The sequence below is a fragment of the Dromaius novaehollandiae genome, chromosome 1, assembly GCF_036370855.1.
Source record: "Dromaius novaehollandiae isolate bDroNov1 chromosome 1, bDroNov1.hap1, whole genome shotgun sequence".
Taxonomy (NCBI): domain Eukaryota; kingdom Metazoa; phylum Chordata; class Aves; order Casuariiformes; family Dromaiidae; genus Dromaius; species Dromaius novaehollandiae.
Genome location: NC_088098.1, coordinates 98,317,277 through 98,334,302, shown reverse-complemented (window position 1 = coordinate 98,334,302; position 17,026 = coordinate 98,317,277). Strand labels below are relative to the sequence as shown.

Here is a 17,026-nt window from a genome sequence, read left to right as displayed (position 1 = left end):
CCACTGCGATTTTTGCTGGCCAGGAATCCAGCAACTTCCTAGAAAGGACTCCTCCGCCCTGAGGAGAAGCCCAGGCTCTAGTCTGGATGCACAGAAGTCATTACGCCAAGCAGTATCTTGAATTTGCTGAGAAAGACTCTGCTCCTGTCATGTCGGTAACATCCCTTTCAGTTTTCTCCTATTCAAACGAGACCCTCTCAGACAGTCTAGAAAATTTTGTTAGTGAACAGGGGTGAGGAAACCCTCATGTTACTTTCTTTATGTATTTGCCTGGCTCATAAACTGAAATATGCACAGATTTCATTGCTGTTAATATCTTCAGCTGTTATTGCTGACCACTCCTCAGACTCAGCTGGGACAGTAGCCTGGGTATGCCAGGCTGTGTAAGCCAGAAGTACTTGTTAGGAAAATACTTGGCCTGAGCTTATAGCCAAATTTGGCCCGGGGAGATTTGCTGTTACAGAACCCTTGCACACACTGTAAAGATTCAGTGTTGTGTGGTGGCTGATAAGGACGTCTCCCTCCAGCTTCTGCTTCTACCAGAGAGTATCCTAGGCTGCAGCCTGAAAGTCCTGTCTTGTCTGTGCCTGAGCCTTGCATTTTCGTCCTGGACTAGCCCACCAGTGCCACAGCAAAGCATATATATATGTATACGTGCAAGAGATGATGCAGACTATCTACATCTGGTCAGTGAAGCATGTTTGTGGTTTAGGCAATGATAGATCAGATGGTGTGTATATAACCTCTCTTTCTCCCTCCCAGACTTCTTTCTGGTATATATTTCCATGATTTTTTCTTTTAAACCAACCTTCTAGTCTCAAATCTGCTTGAATACTACAGATGAGTATTGTAAAGTAAAAGGATCATATTAGTCCCTGGGGGATCCTCTTCTACTGAACACTGTGGAGGAGCTGTAGAGACATACTGCCTTGATGTATCCTTTAAAAACTCAGTTCTTCCTGAGATGCATTTGCATTATGCACAGTGAACTAAAACAATGTTTTCTGTGTTCAGAGATTCTTGTTTTAAAGTCAGAACTTCTGCCTGGGAATAAGCTGTCAGCTTCTTTATTTGAATAAAGAACTGGAAACTTCAAAAGGAACTGAAAATGTATGGGTAAGCTCAACCACAAGACAACACTTGCCTTTCCATCTAATTATGCTTCCTAATAGGAAAGATTTTTAAAACAATGTTCTTAACCAGAGCAAAGCTTTAATCTTGCCATGTCAAACACATCATTGCCACTGCCTCCAACCAAAAGAAATGCATCAGAAATGGGACCATGCTCACGAACAAATTGAGTGTATTGTGCAAAGTAGACCACCTGATTAGTGGCAAAGGAAACTTCTTCCCTTCCTAACAGGAACCTACTGTGATGATTGCAAAATCTGAGTTGTCTTTAAAGTTTAACAAAGCTCATTATGCAACTGCATGCCACTAAGAAAATCTCGTGGTCCCAGATTCTGACTCTGTGCTGTGCTTAATCGGAATTTCTTTTTCTCCCGGAAAGCAAAACTAAACTGTTTCTAAAGAGGAGAGGAGAAAATGCTCATTTGGTGGGGATTTTGTGCTCATTGTAACTTCTCTTGAAAAGAAGTTTGCGGTTTCACCTTCAATTTTCTGTGTGCAGGGCAGAAACTAATCCTCTAACAAGCAGGTTTAGGAGTCAGCTTCCTTAGACACAATGGGAGCAATTCATCACCATCTAGCACCACTTCAGGTGCCGCAGGTTTTCTGACTGCTCTCTAGCTGCCACTCCAGAAGGACATGGGTCTCCTCATGCAAGTCCAGTGTCATATCTGCCAGTCCTGTGTGGCTACCTATCTCAGATGTCTTAGGATGTCTACAGTGGCACCAGGCACTCTTTTAGGCACACAAATCTAACTCACAGAATTTTAGAGATGATTTGGTTCAGGGGGTTTCAGGCTTGGAAACCAAGAAGATTGAGAAGAATATCATCAATATAGGTAGCCACAGTTGAATACCAACCTCAAAATTTGTCATTTTCCTCAGTGTAAGTACCATTGCTCTGATACTGTGTGATCTCGGTACTGCATTGAATGCTTCCCAGATCCTGAAATAAGCAGGGAGGTTACGTGTATCAGTGATCGTGGCTGATGGTTACGACCTTTCACTACATTCAGTTATTTATCAGCAAGTCTACTAATCATTAATGTTTATTCCAGTGCCTTTTACTTATACTAACACCTTCTCCCAGTTTTGACTGTTTTGCTGCCCTTATTTTATTCTCCTTAAGAGCTTCCTCTATTCAGAGTACTGGACTATTTTACCACAGGCTAACTCCTTTCTCCCTCTAACCTGACTTTTCTCTCTTCAAATGTTTCTTCTTAATATTCTCAAACTCCTGTCCACTTACTCCCTTCTATTTTTAGTGCTACAAACACTATAGAAATTAAAATGGAAATACTTTTCTTTAAGTTCCTGATAACCCTTAGCCATTATACTACTACACTATTAGCCCTTCCCTCCACTGAAGAGCCCGATTGCTGGTCCAAAATTTCTCATCCTGCTGTGCCTCTTGAAATTGTTGCAAGGTCTCGCTGATAAATTCGTTCTCATGGAAGTACCTCTCCTTTATATCCCAATTCTACTTCAGCATCTTTTCACTTTTTTTGAGGCCTGTTGCTTCTCCCCTTTCAATGGTTTTTCAGTATCCTTCCCATTGCTCAGCTGTTTCATTCCCTGTTCTGTCCCTCCCAACCCCCTGCCGGGTTTTTGCTGCTGCCGCTGCTCCCCACAGAATCCACTTTCCACACGTTCTCTTCCTATTGCACTTCCTGCCACTGGTGGATTTCCTCCACTCAAATCCTCTCCACTTCCCCTTGCCAAATGTCCTCTGCTTGGGTCTTGGTGTCATCTCAAATCTCATCATATCTTTCCTGGAGCTACTCCAAGGCTTTTGAGCAGTGTAGATGAAACTGAAATGTGCTGACTTAAGGATTGGTTGCCAACATTGCATCTGCCATGGGAAGGAAAAGGCAAGGGCAGAGCAAGGATGAACTTACTGTTCTTGATGTTCCTGAGGAGGAAGGCGGTCAGGCTGTAGGTAGTGGCTGCTGCTGAAAGGAGTCCCCAACCGTCATTTCTCTTGGAGTACTTTCTCTTTCTCATGGGTTTCTTGTCATCAGAGGAGCACTCGGCTAAGCAGTCAGGAGGTGATATGTGGTTGCCATTTCCATTTGCATAACTCCGAGATTTAAGCCTGCAAGATCTACTGAATTTGCTTCTATTTTCTGCTTCTCTTCCCAGCTCATGAGGTCTTTAGGGAAAACTCTGAAGAACATGTACTCATTATATTCCTGAAAGAGAAGCTTGCCACTGTTTCCTATATGCTTTCCTTTCAATTTGGAGGAGAGAGAACCTGCCTGAAGCAGGGCAGTATTAAGCAGCTGCAGCTGTTCCTTCTCAGAGCTGGGCTTCTGGCTGAGTCACTCACCTTAAACTGCCTTATGGAAACTTTTTATTTATAAGAGGTATACACAAATGCTCCAAGCAGTTTTTATCTGTAGGAAAATACAGCTGTATTTGAACATGAAGAATCTTTACCACATGCTGTTAAGAACACTTGCAAGGTGAGGACCATTTTCTCCCCACTCTTGCTATCCCTTTGGAAATGGGGAGTTGTTTTATTGGTAATCTATGAATACTGCTGGTAATTTATGGTAATCTGTGATTACCACAGTACAAATCAGCTTTAGCTTCACTTCAGACCTGCCATTTCTAGGAGTTTCTCTTTCAGGTGAATCGTTTTTCTAACTCCCAAAGTTCTTTGACACAAAGCCATTATCTATTTGCTTTATACCCCATTTATCTAAGATGTTATCTGGAATGCTATTAGTATGATACATGATTAACTTGCAGTTAAAAGCACATATGTTAATATATGATTTGTGTGTGTAGGAAGTTGTCATGGTAAGATACAGGAAACTTACAGTATATGGGCAACCTAAACATAGCCATCCTTGCTGACTAGTGTTATGCTGCTGCTTTTAATTTAGTGATTATTTACCTGCTCTCATCCGCAGGATGTTTTTCCCACTCTGTGGCCAGGATGACAGTGGTCACAGTGTCTCACACTTCATTTCTTTATTATAATCCTTGTGTAGTTGTACACCTCATTTTTCTGAACTCCATTTAAACAGAGAATTGCAAAGTCTTCTTCTGAAACTTTCTGTAGTTTCATCACTAGACTGTTCAGGACATTGCAAACATTCATTTTATTTTTCTAAAATTTACCTCCTAATTCTAAACAAAAAATATAGAGTTCCTATAAACCATTTCCTCCTCTCCTACACAACCTTGATTTGTCCATGTAGCACAGTTCAGGCTGTGGCTTTTGTGAGGCAGATTTCATATGGAAAAATAATATAGCCATATAATTGACTTTCTCAACCATCGCACAGATCCTTTATAATATTGCATTTTCACAAAGAAAGGAGAATTAAGATTTTACTGGCAGTGTGCTACAACTCTGGCATTTCCTAACTGCTGAGTACTTGCCATTGCAAGTTTGGTAGAGCTTTTCTTAAATGGGGAAGGATTTGTGAAAAAGAAGGGGGAAAATACCCAAATATCATCTTTTGGCATTTCCTTGGCTTCTGTGTGAATCATCAGCAAGACTGGATCCTGGAGTGGCACATCGGCCGAGTGTCCCTGGCACTAATGGGGTAAGCAGCAGCAGTGGTGCCAGATGTCACCATCTTGGTGAACTGAAATTGCAGGGGGTTATTGGCCTTGAGCCAGGGGGGTGTGACTGGCCCTGTTTGGCAACAGGGAAATCATGAAACTTCATGACAACTTTGCAGTTCAGGGAGATTTGGTTCTAGGTGTCAGTGCTGGGAGGGCAAGGTGCAAACAGCAGGTTTTGAAATCAGGAAGACCCATGCCAGTGCCAATGCTCATGACTCTGGTCTCCATTTTGGCCTCAGAAGTGAGCCATACTGCAGCGGTCTCAAATCTATCCCCCTTCTTTTAAGGACTCTGTCTCTCCTGCCATCTCTGCCCCTGTCGTCTTCCCCCGGAGCCCTAACCCCAGTCACTCTGCTCTAGCAGTGCTTGTTTTCTTTTCAGTCTCACCATCCGATTCACAGCTTCCTCCATATCCTTAGTTCCTCCCTCAGTTTCCTTCCCTTCATAAACACTGCCCAGCCCAGTTCTTATCTCCTGCTTCCCCATGTCTGCATGCCTCTCTTCTGATCCTCTGCTTCCAACAGGGAAAGTTTTAAATGGCTGGGAGAGCATCTCCCTTGGAGCCGGACCGCATTTCCTCCATTAAGGAGCAGCAGTTTTACACATGGTTGTATCTGGGCTTCTTGAATTGACAGTATTTTCCCAGGGGTGGCAAAAGGCACTATCTGACCCCCTTCTCCTTCCTGCTACATTTTCACATCATGGCACAGAGACAGCAGACTTCTTGATAAAATAGATGTACTTTAAAAATAGAGGGCAGGGAGGGGGGAGGAAGGAATGCCCCGTTTTGAAAAAATCTCATTCTCAAGTATTGCTGACTAGCTTTTGCTGAAACTTGAAAAATAAGTAAATCTATCCTCTCCCTCCCTGCCCCCACAAAAACCCCGTGTTAGAAGGTGAACCTGGCAAGAAAAAGAATGAAACAAGTGGCGTTTTTTTTCAAATTAATGACCAAGATCCCTATGTGTAAGACTTTGAGCAACTTTAAATGTCAAATCTGTTGCTACAATGCGAAAAAACGGCTCTTCCTTTCTGATGTAGACTGTGACCAGTGGAGGCATACCATTTCCCCTTTCCTTCCTTATCTGCATTCATGAGCTTTTTGTACAGACTGTTAGCTGACTGTCTTACGGAAAGGTCAGTAATAACAACACAGATGAACTCATGTATGTACTTAGCACCTCCAACTTCAGTGATCTCTAGACACCTGCATTTGGAGTAAGTCTTCTAATGCTAGGCTTCTGACCTGGAATTGGTTTGAAAGACGAGAGACATTGGTTTTATTTGTCCATGGAGTTCCCATTTTTTCATGGAAAGATAACAAGAAGAACTTGTGAAGAACTGCTGACCAAGAAAGGAAAGAACGGTAGCTATTTAATACGAGAGAGCGAAAGTGTAGCAGGAGCCTTGTGTCTGTGTGTTTTGTAAGTACTCTAATATTAATTTTTTAATGAGTTTTAAAATAGATGCAAAGACAAGAATTCAACTTTTCTACTATTCACAGTTCTTCCCTACTATTAAAAGACTCAAAATATGTGTGTGTTTTCCGTGAATGCTGGTTGCCTTAGGCTTTCTTTATAGCGTGTAGTGTTTGCAAAAGACAGTTCATAAAACAGAGGATGGATGAATCGCTGTCTGCTGACGCTGGTGTCTCTCTGCAGACAATAAAGGGAGCCCAGAGAAAATAGCTTAGCCTGACAAAATACAGTGATAAGAACCCCACTCAAAGCTGACAATTACTGCATCCATAATAATGAGTAAGTAGCATTTTAGTGCTATTTAGGCACTAAAAATATCTCGTGGTAGCATATGAAACAATTCCTTCTTCATATGCTTTATGACTGTTTAATGAAGGTTGGCCTTGTGCTTGTATGGAATTTTATCTGTAGCAAGAAGATAAACTGAGGCAGAAAGCTATAGCGTCCTGTCCAAATTCATATGACAAGCCTGCAAACAAGCTGGGCATAAAAAAATTACTACCTATAATCCTTAATTTTAACCACTGAGGTTAAAAATTTTTGTTTTTCTTGTCCTACAGGGAATAGCACTTGTATTTTCCTTCCAAGATGCCTGTTTTACACTTTTCATATATAATAGATCTGTTCCTTATGTGTTCGAATTTTCTAAAACAGTAAGTCTGTTCTAAGTCCTTTTTTGTCTGACCACATGATGTTTCACACTCTTCTTGTGAGTGTTAAAAAAATTTTCATGCCACACTCGAACACAAGCACTCTCATCTAATTAGTTCAAAAATATCAGGAAATGTTCTGTATCAGTAATCAAAATCTCATGGCTTTTGGTGCAAATCAGAAGAGAAGGGAGAAAAAGGGAGGGAGAAATGCAGTGCTATGGGGTTTGTGGATAGAAGAAAGGAGGACTATGGTATGAGAGGGAATTAGAGCCAAAAGGAGAGAAGTAGCAAGTGGGGACAAACAGAGCCTGTGGGGAAGGGCATGGAGAAGAAATGAAAATATTTGTCCCTGACATGGGAGGAAGGCTACTGGGCTCTTATGAAAGAGTGGTTGGTGAGGAATTCAAGAGGTACCTAGGTGTGTGTAATGAGTTTGGACTACTTAAGCAACAGAGGGCGCATCCACACAGTGCGTTGTGAGCAGATGCAAGCCTGCTCTGGCCATACTCTGTGCTGACACAAAGCTTAAGCTTGGTGCCACGCTATGGCAGGTGCCTGCCTGCTTGCTTGCTTTTTTTCATTCTTGCTTGCTTGCTTGTTTTTGGCAAAGTAGATCTGCCATGTGGCAGCTTGCAGACATGTGTTTATCTGCCTACAATGTTCTGGGCAGACATACGGAAAAGCACACGACTTCCAGTTTGACTCCTGCTAGCCTCTGTGGGTTTTCTGTGTTACAAGGAGGCAGTGTATTTGACTTTAGCTCGTGCATTAACAAATGCTTTAGTTAAAACTGTAGAGATAGAAGCAATGGAATAACAATTTTTGAAGTAGAGATACATGTTAGCACAGTTTACAGCATGAAAGGACTGTCTGATGGTTAGCTGAACCCAGTTTGGAGTCTGAGAGTCGACTAGGCTGTGGCTCTCCTTCCTTCACCACTGATTCAGCAGTTCTTGATGATACATGTGTCACCCCTTTGCCTGCAGTTTATTTCCATGTTGAGATTTGCACTAAGTGGTTTCCAGTGTAGTGAAGCAGCTCTGCTGATGGTGAGCAAGGACTTAAGCATCCTACAGGAGCAAGGACTCTCTTCTGTCTTTTACATGGCATCTCACAGTGGAGTCCTAAGCTCTTCTTTTGTGTTTTCTTACTATCTCAGAACAAGTAATACATATTCTCAGTGACATCCAGCCCTCTTTTAGGCATATAAACCTGAAGCATTTTCATTGCTCTGACTTACCAGAACTATTTTATTGCAGCTGTAGTAGTACAGAATGTAGCACAGGAGACGCACCTAAGAAACTGGAGAAATGCTCAGGCAATTAGCTGATGTGGAGGTCCATAAGCTAGCTGGGCATGGTTGACCAGCATCTATGCTAAGCAAAGTGCAATGGCTGCAGATTGAACACAGCACTCTTAGCTATGTTTACCATACCTGTCCTAACTCTGCAAGGCAAAAAAAGAGAGCCATGCATTTGGTACAAAGTTAAACAGATCTGAACAGTGGTGTACAGAGGATTAGATCTGAGGTAGGTATGATAAACTAATCTTTGGGTTTCTGAGGCTTAAGGAAAAAACACACATAACTGATTTTAGCAAATAGTCAAAATAAACGTATGACTAATAGAATCTGAAGTATTTTGAAGGCTCTAATATATGAATAAAATGGAAAAATGAATGCATACTCAAATTTCAAAATGACCTTATTTCATGGCAGTCTTGAAAGACTAATTATAAAATGTCTTTTGGTACAGTTTGTATGCTCTTAGTGGAAAATATCTGTTTGGACACATTTTAAAGAGCTGGTGAGTGTTTGTTAAATTAGGCTGTAAAGTTGACATTGACTTTGCTTTGTAAGTGTCCCACTAAGTAGTTAAATGTCCAGGTATTTTCTAACACAGCTATTTTTACAAGTGATGTTCTGGTATGTAATTGATGGTATTTAGCATTAGGCATTCCTTAAGATTTGTTTCTTTGGCTTCAGTCTTTCATCATATTGCAGTTTGCTGTAAAAACCAAATAAACAAACAGGAATCAAACCTTGCTGTCAGGTTAAGCTGTAACAGTCTGTGGTAGTTGCAGTAGTCTGATAACCGATATAAAGCGTAACATATGAAATAATGTTTTTCACAGCTTTGAAGAACTCATCTACACTTACCGTATCTTCAGGGAACACCAAGGGTATTTTAAAATACAGGTAGGTAATCTCATTTCATCTATAAAGATCATGCTAAAAAATGTTCTCCTGGTTAAAAATATACATATATATATATATATATACATGAACACATTACCATAGAAAATATTTCCAAGTTTGCTTTCTACCCTACTCAATTCTTGAGTATTTGATGTCATACTTATTGTTGCATATGAGCTCAGAAGTAACTATTATCTCTGCAGAAGTCCCTTATAACCTTATTTGTTGACCAAGTATTTTCTGGTTTGACCATTTCTTTTTGATACCACTGAAAAAAAGCTATCATTTTCATTACGTGTTCCTTTATCTAATTGGCTTTTTTTTTTTTTGAAAGCAGATGGCACTGCACCCAACATCTTGTAGGGGCTTCTGAATACTGGAATGATCTTTTTGATTAAAACACCTATCTATAGATCTGTGTGATTCTGAGGCAACTTAAGTGACAACCCCAGATAACGCTGCTCGTTGCTGGAATAAGCATGAGAGTAGACTCCATCAGTCAAATCTCTACACAAACAAAGCTTTGCTGTAGAGGCAAGATGAGAGGACACTTCAAAATGCTGGCTTACTCCTTTGCTTGTAGTAGGATAGACAACAGGACTGTCAACAACTAAGTAGCATTTCAGTGGAATGAGGCCACCAAACTCACTTCATAAACAAGACACCAAGCTGTCATGTAGTGGTAACTCTTGTTTATTAATGCTTTGGGCTGAGCATGAAAAGCATCATTTCCCATGAATAACTGAATGGTTTATTGACAAAAAATAACGTATTTTGGATTATAGCCGCTCTTCTGGATTTTGCTGTTGTGCCTATCAGCAGCTAATAACTCAAACACTTCCAGTTTTTTCAAAACCAATTTTCCTTACAGGGTTCTGCCAAGAATATGAGAGAAAGCTCTGTTCTTCAAGATTTTAAAGCCAGATTGTTTTGGATTACCAAAATAATATCTTGAAATAATATATTCATGGGGTAGGGGGCATTTTTAAGGGCAGATACAGCCATGAACTTCCCGGAGGCAGTGGCATCCAGTCTATGCAGAGCTGAATGGAAGATAAAGGATGCATAAAAACAACAACAGAAATTTCTTTTGCTAGATAGTGAATGAATTGAAACCAAAGCCCTGTTCACTTTTAATGACTAGTATTGGAAGTAGGACCCTCGCTGCGATATGAGCTGATTAACGTGCTTATTGTCTGTCACTGTCCTAAAGTATCAGTGTTGCAAGAACCTCTGTACAGATTACTCAAGATCTGCATTGTGAAGGCAGTTTAGTGTGGCTCTGTGAAACCACGTTAAAAAGCAGTTTTGTAAAACCTTTGGCTTACTTTTGTCATATAGTTGTTTGAACTCAGTATTTTAAGTGGGAATTAAATGTATTATCTCTAAACTCATGTTCTAAAATGGGAAGGAAGCTTGTAATATTTTCACTCTTTCAAACTCCGCTGTAATGGATTGCTTCATTTGAGTGCGCATTTGAGTCAATAGTTTAAGCTGATTGACTACTTAAAATATTTGCAACCATAATGAAGAAATAGTCACAAGACTAATGACACATACCATACTGCCTAGAACTGGCAGTAGTGGATGGGTATCTGCAATGGTTTTAGCTCCTCTGCTGGAAAAAAAACTAGCTTGAACTGCATGGAACAGCTTGGGGAAAGACACTTTGGGGGACTCAGACCTAGGCTTGCAAAAGAAATCTTGGTCAGCTCATTGATATCAGATACAGATACAATTCCTTACAACTTTGCATTGCTTAAGGCTCCAGAATACATATTGAACCTGTTTTGCTTACCCTCATCAACATTTGAGTATTTTAAGGAAGGAGTCTTTTTTTTTTTTTCAGTCCTAGACTGCGTCTGTGTTCAGGTGGTTTACTAGGACAGCAACATCAGAAAACCTTTCTGTGGCACAGACCAAGTCTTGAAGGACAGATGCAGGAAATGAGACATTTACCTGGGCACTGTCAGCTCCCTGGCTTCCCGAAAGACAGCAAGTGGTTCTGTTCTTTTGCAACTTAAGAGAAAAACAAGTTTGTCTTTTGATGAAGGGTGAAATTCTCCATGACATGGACTGTAGTTGACTGAAATCTCTCTCTAATGTTTGAGCTGATAAATAAAAAGAATTGCATTTTAAGTAGGTGGTTAGTCCTAGATCCCTGGTCAGGGATTCCTAAAGGGAAGAACTGAGAGCATCTGAGATGCAGCCAGGCCTGCAAAGCAATGAGGGGTTGGTTACAGACAGTGGTTAGAGGACTGAAGGAGGTAAAATTTGTTCCTGCTGGAGTGGGAAGCTTGTGATCCCAATGAAGGCAGGGAGCATTAAACAGCTTCCTCCTGGCTGCAGTGCGCTTGGACTGGGATGGTGAGGGAGGTTATAGCTAGCGCCATAACCACACCACCAAATGTGTGTCCCTACTGTTTTAAGAGTAGTACAATATTCTGTCAACAAATCTGTTTAGAAAACAATCCCTTGATAAAGAATAAGGTAAGTACAGTTCCCTCACTTAGGGGACCTCCTGTGAAATATGATTGCAAACAAACTTTCTTCTTCCATCCTTGCAGACTTCTGAAGGTGTTCCAGAGAGGACCTTCAGAACTTTAAAGGATTTAATATACACCTACGAAAAGCCAAACCAAGGACTAGTAATAAACCTTCGCTACCCAGTCAAGAAATTGAAGCCCCTACAAAGAAGCTCGAGGTTCAAAAAGTCAGCCACAGATGATGTTTATGATGGTGAGAAATATAGTTTGGTCTCTATATTTTTTACAGGTCTGTGGTGAACAGTTATAAATCCTCTGAGCACAGCTTGCATGGACAGACAGAAGTTCAACATCCTTTCCTCTTTCTTCCCTCAGCTCCCTCTTTTATCAGTCCTCACAGGCTCTATATTGAATCATATGTCAGAGTAGGAGAGTAGTTGTAAACTGAGCCTTTCTGAGACTGCTAATAAAGCTAACAGCTAGTGTCATGGCACTAAAGCTCCTGGAACAGGTGCCAGCACCACAGAAAGCTGGTACATGAAAATTGATTGAAAATAATGTTACTTGGTAAAAAGAGAGACAGGCAAAAGATTCAGCCAAACTTGCCTAGGGGAAAGAGTTAAATAATCTGCAATCCATGCTCTTATTCAGATACCTAGTGGTGGTTCCTTTCTTTGGTGCTATTAGCATGGGCTGGCTTTGAACATCACAAGAGTGAATACCAGAATCATATAGTATCTTGATTATTTTCTTTTGTTTTCTCTCTTTCATCAAAAGTCAATGCAAAGTAACTAGAAATCCATCAGCTAGCTCTACTGATAGTTTGGGAAGGAAACCACTTTTCCTGGTAAAACCTGCCCCGACCTTGAAGAAATAAGGATTTGACATATAAAGATTTTTATTAAAAAAGCTTATCCCTACTGCAGCCAATTAAAATTTTCCAGCTGAACAAAAATTCTGCCAGAAAATACTATTATGTTGCTATCTGATTTTTCAATAGAAATACAGCAATTTCAATTAAATATTCTCTTGAAAGAAGAAGAGAAAAAGAGTATTTCAATAAAGCTGGAACATCTTGCATTTTTATTTCTCATTTCAAAATGACCTTGTTCCAGACTCTAATTCTGTTTTACAAAGTGAGGTCAAAATCATAATGAAGCATTTCAATCTTACTGAGGTACAACCTGAATCCAAGCTAACATTTCTGAAAGATTTTATGGTAAATTTCAATATTGACGATAATATCATTGACGACCAAAAATTGTATTCAATGTATTCAATGTATTCAGATGTATTCAATTCAATTCAGCCTTTCCTGTGGAGGAGAAAAAGGCTCATTTTTGCTTAGAATAAGTTCACATGTACTATTTTTCATTTTTTCATGGGAAAACACTAATTCCCAGCTCATAGGCAACATATCCTTATCCACTAGAAATTAACAAGTTAAAATTGAAAAAGATACAGAAGGCAAAGCATGATGCTGCCTGTATCTTACTCCTTCATGAGTATTGATGGTCCAAGGCTAGAGAAGGCTGAAGACCAGTTTTATCTGATGTGGTTCCTCAAAGGTACCAGGCCCCTGTACTTCAGTGAGACTTGAGACTGTCCATTATCTTTACTGCCCAAACTGAAAGATATTTTGATACCAAAATCTAACTAAGTTAATCTTTAGGATGCTAGGAGACAAAAAATGCCAGCCAACTGGTGGTTTATTGTGATTTGTGTTAAAACATCAAGAGTCTTCTAAGTTAATATGTTGAAAATAAGGGGCATACAGTGCTCAGGAAGACAACTTTGGAACCAGACTAATGGTGATCATATGCTAACTTCTGTTCAAAAGTCCCAGTTAGAAAATTAGGATACAATGTTCTTACTTGACAGAAATATTATGCAAATAGATATGTTAAAGATGGAGGTTTTCGCAGAGTGGTATACCATGGCTTATAGTCAGGTCACCTTTATGTCCTCAGTTTGGGAAGAATGAGTAGAGATACTAGTGGTAACTTGCCAGCATCCCTTCCACTAAAAAGCCACTTTTCATATTGTTGGATGTTGTTCAGCTGCAGTATTTATCAGGTCACAAGCTGCAAAAGAACCTTGAAACTATCCTCTTCTGGGGCCTCTGTCTGAAAGAGTAAGTGTACCTACCAGCCAAAGTGACAGCATGCATGAGGAAGGGAAATTCTTCCATTAAGTACAGTTATTATGAAAGAGAACATTCCTGGAGTATCTAATCTTCTGTGTGATTTGTATCTTGACACCAATGCTAGATAAAATGAGCTAGTTTGGGCCAGCCTCCTTGTGCTGCAGTCATACCTCCTGACTGTACTTTCTTTGTACCCAGCAACAGTGCAACAGCTCTGGTGCCTCCTGTGTCAAGAAAACGTACGACAGGAAAGACTAAGCTCTCCACAGCCCTTCATGCACTAAGTTGTGTCTTTCGGAGCCAATGCAGTGACAACCTTGCTGGGAGAAACAGTACCAAAGATATTTCTCCATTTCTCCATTCTCTCCAACATTACCTTATCACTTCCGTCACTAAGGCAGATATGCCACGTTTGCTCTAGAAAGGTTTTACGCTATCTTGTCATTGCTGCGCAAGTGAGATGGAAAATATTGCAGCAGTGATAGATACAGTTTTAGGAAAAATCAATTGTAAAACACATTTCATTGTCTGGTCCTGCAGCATCAGCTTTTCCAGGAGATGCATAGCATCCTGGCCTGGAACCACAGAGAGGAAAAGAAAACTTTCCGTTAACCGTCAAAATGTTTATTGTTGTCATAAAAACGGGGGCTCTTAAAAATAATCAAATTAGTTTTGAATTCTTGCTATTCCATTTTAATTTAAATTTCACTGTACAGCAGTCCAGACTTCCCCCTCAGACTGCTTTGTTACATATTCACAGGGGGAGCTCAGGTTAATGTCACAATGGACATCTCCCTGAAATGCAGGCTTCCTAAAGCAAGCACTGTACTGTTTTCCTGGCCTGGTCCCTTGTGTTGCACCAGCAGCTGGCATTGTGGCATGTACAGGATCGAGCGTTTCAGTGCAATTGGTGGAACAGCTCACAGGACCGGGGTCATAGTGCTCATCATTAGCCAATTTTGACCATTGTTTTCTAGCCCAGGAAGAGCTTGTCTGAGGGTTGCTACTTGAAGAGACAGTAGGTTTCCACAGTGGGAGACAGAGTCCTAAGCATTCAATTTCTGCCTTTCCCCAAGCTCTCAAAAAATAATAAATCTGAAAAGATCTAAGAGAGAAAGAGGGTTTTTCAGGCTCTCCTCCCCGAGTTAACTTTTCTGTTGTAAATATTTAGAAAAGAAAGGATGTGTTATGCTATAGTCACAGCAATCTGAGCTGTTCATATGATTGACTGACTACAGATGATTTACAACATTTGACTTTCTCATGAAGAATGGTTCTTACATGGCTACAACTTTTTAAATACTGAGCTTGCTGGTTCAGGAAAGACAATGCAGGCTTCTCTTCCATATGGGAAGTGGTCTGGAGGAGCCAGTCTATAGGACACTGGACTTAAATGTTGGCCTGCCATAGCAGAGAGAATACTGAGAAACTGAATTAATATGTGCCTAGCAACATGCCATCCAGTTTACAGCGGTCTTTCAGAGGAATGATTTGCAATGACAAGAGCCTTTTATATTGATTTCTTTACAGAAATTGAAGAGGGTGATTATGTTGATGTCCTACCCTGAATGATCTGCAACCTGATGATTTGGGAAGCTGCCCTTTCAGACTGTGCCACAACACAACAGATCAATTGGAGACAGTTATCAGCTGGACATTCTTAGGTGCGGATCCATACCTCTGGAATTAACTTCTTTTGGAGCCTAGAGCTCTGTCTTTTGCTTCAGTAGATCCAATACAAGCTACTATCTTTTTTTCAGCATTAGAAGAATTATTTTTTTTAACAGACACATGCATGTATGTATGTGTTTTGGTTTTTTAGTCAGCAAATTGTCCGGTATGTCTCCTGCTAAAATGAACAACCTGTTAGAAAACAGTAATATAAGTATGATAAATGAATGTGCATAAAGCAGCAGTTTATGGCAGAACTGATGTATGTTGATAAAAATGATACACATGATGATAAAAGTTCTGCTGAAATTATATGATGCTTAAAAAATTCCAAACTATTCTTTTGTGCATGATTCATGTTGTCTCATTGCTGGTAACCAGATAGCCATTTCTGCTGTAGATATGCCAAGGAATACTAATATTATCCTGTAGTTCGAAATAATCTAAATTAGAACAAAAATGTACTAATAAATCCATGCTGTACAGAGTTAGAACATGAAAATGGCTTAAACTACTTTTAATTAATAACTTTAGTTTGTTACTAGAGGAGTGCAAGCTTTACATGCATGTGATTATGAACACATCCTTTTGAATAATAATGTATACATGAGAATATTTACACGTTCATTTGACACTGCCATTAGCTCTGTATTGTAATGTGCATATTTTTTATTATTTTATTGTAAGAATTTGCTTTTATCTAACCCCTCATTTTAAATATTTAGTACACACTTTTGTACCGAAGGTGACGTGCAACTAGCAGCCAAAGTCAGAACTGTAGCATATGCCCTGATTCTCCCTGTTATTAGTACCAATTTCTCCTCAATTTGTAATCTTAAGGAAGACGGTTAAATTTGCCATGTGTTTGTTTAGTATCTTTCACAAGTTATGTATGTATTTCAAAGGGGTAATATTAGCTACACTTCTTTTTTGTTATATAACTTTTTCACCAGTATTTGTTGCAGGACTTTTAGATGTTACACTGCTCTGGACTTCACTGTGAACTTACAGTTCTGATGTCAGGCTTAACTGGTACTTCTAGCATGAAGGAGATGAAAACCAAGAATATAAATTAACCCCAACATTACCAAAATTACTACTCTATGTATCCAAAATTCATGAATTGAAAAGAAAGTAGCTGCCCATGAAAAATGGTACTATTGGAGGAAAAAACCTTACTCTGTGGAAGCATAATGCATTGGTGCATCTCTCTATCAGCAGAATTCAGCAGCCTGCCTGACACTCGGTCATCACATGTATCAGACTGAGCATCTGCTGTGTTGACATATCCAAATCACGCTAGTTTGACTGTTAACAGTCTACACCATTGCATAGTTTTTCTGTAATGAGAGTCACAGCTGTTGTCCACTTGATTAGTCACTCACACCGATGTCCAACCTTATGAAAAGGCCGGTGACCGCAGAGCATCTCGGGCTGCTCCTCATGATCCCTACTGTGTGATTTCCGATGGCTGAACTAACTGTTGCTCACAGCTGACAGGGACTGTGCACCAGGCAGCGCTGCTCTGTAACTGATAATGGTGCCAGCGCCCACACTGAGCTATGAGCAGTGGTGTGTGGGACTCGAATTCACAGTGCCACATCATAATCCAAAGAGCTAGTCCAGCCTGCGCTCCTGTCACAGGTCGACACACAAAGCACAGTGGAAGACAAATGAGACACACA

The 17,026-nt window shown here is 40.2% G+C and overlaps 1 protein-coding gene across 1 annotated transcript; it reads left to right on the top strand.

The window, feature by feature from the left end:
• The first annotated feature begins 5,659 nt into the window (after nt 1-5,659).
• Nucleotides 5,660-16,920, top strand: SH2D1B (SH2 domain containing 1B). Its single transcript, XM_026112276.2, has 4 exons — nt 5,660-6,134; nt 8,975-9,038; nt 11,606-11,777; nt 15,201-16,920. Exons 1-4 carry the CDS (start codon nt 6,001-6,003, stop codon nt 15,236-15,238), a joined length of 408 nt encoding a protein of 135 aa, XP_025968061.1. The 5' UTR covers nt 5,660-6,000; the 3' UTR covers nt 15,239-16,920.
• Nucleotides 16,921-17,026: the final 106 nt, after the last annotated feature.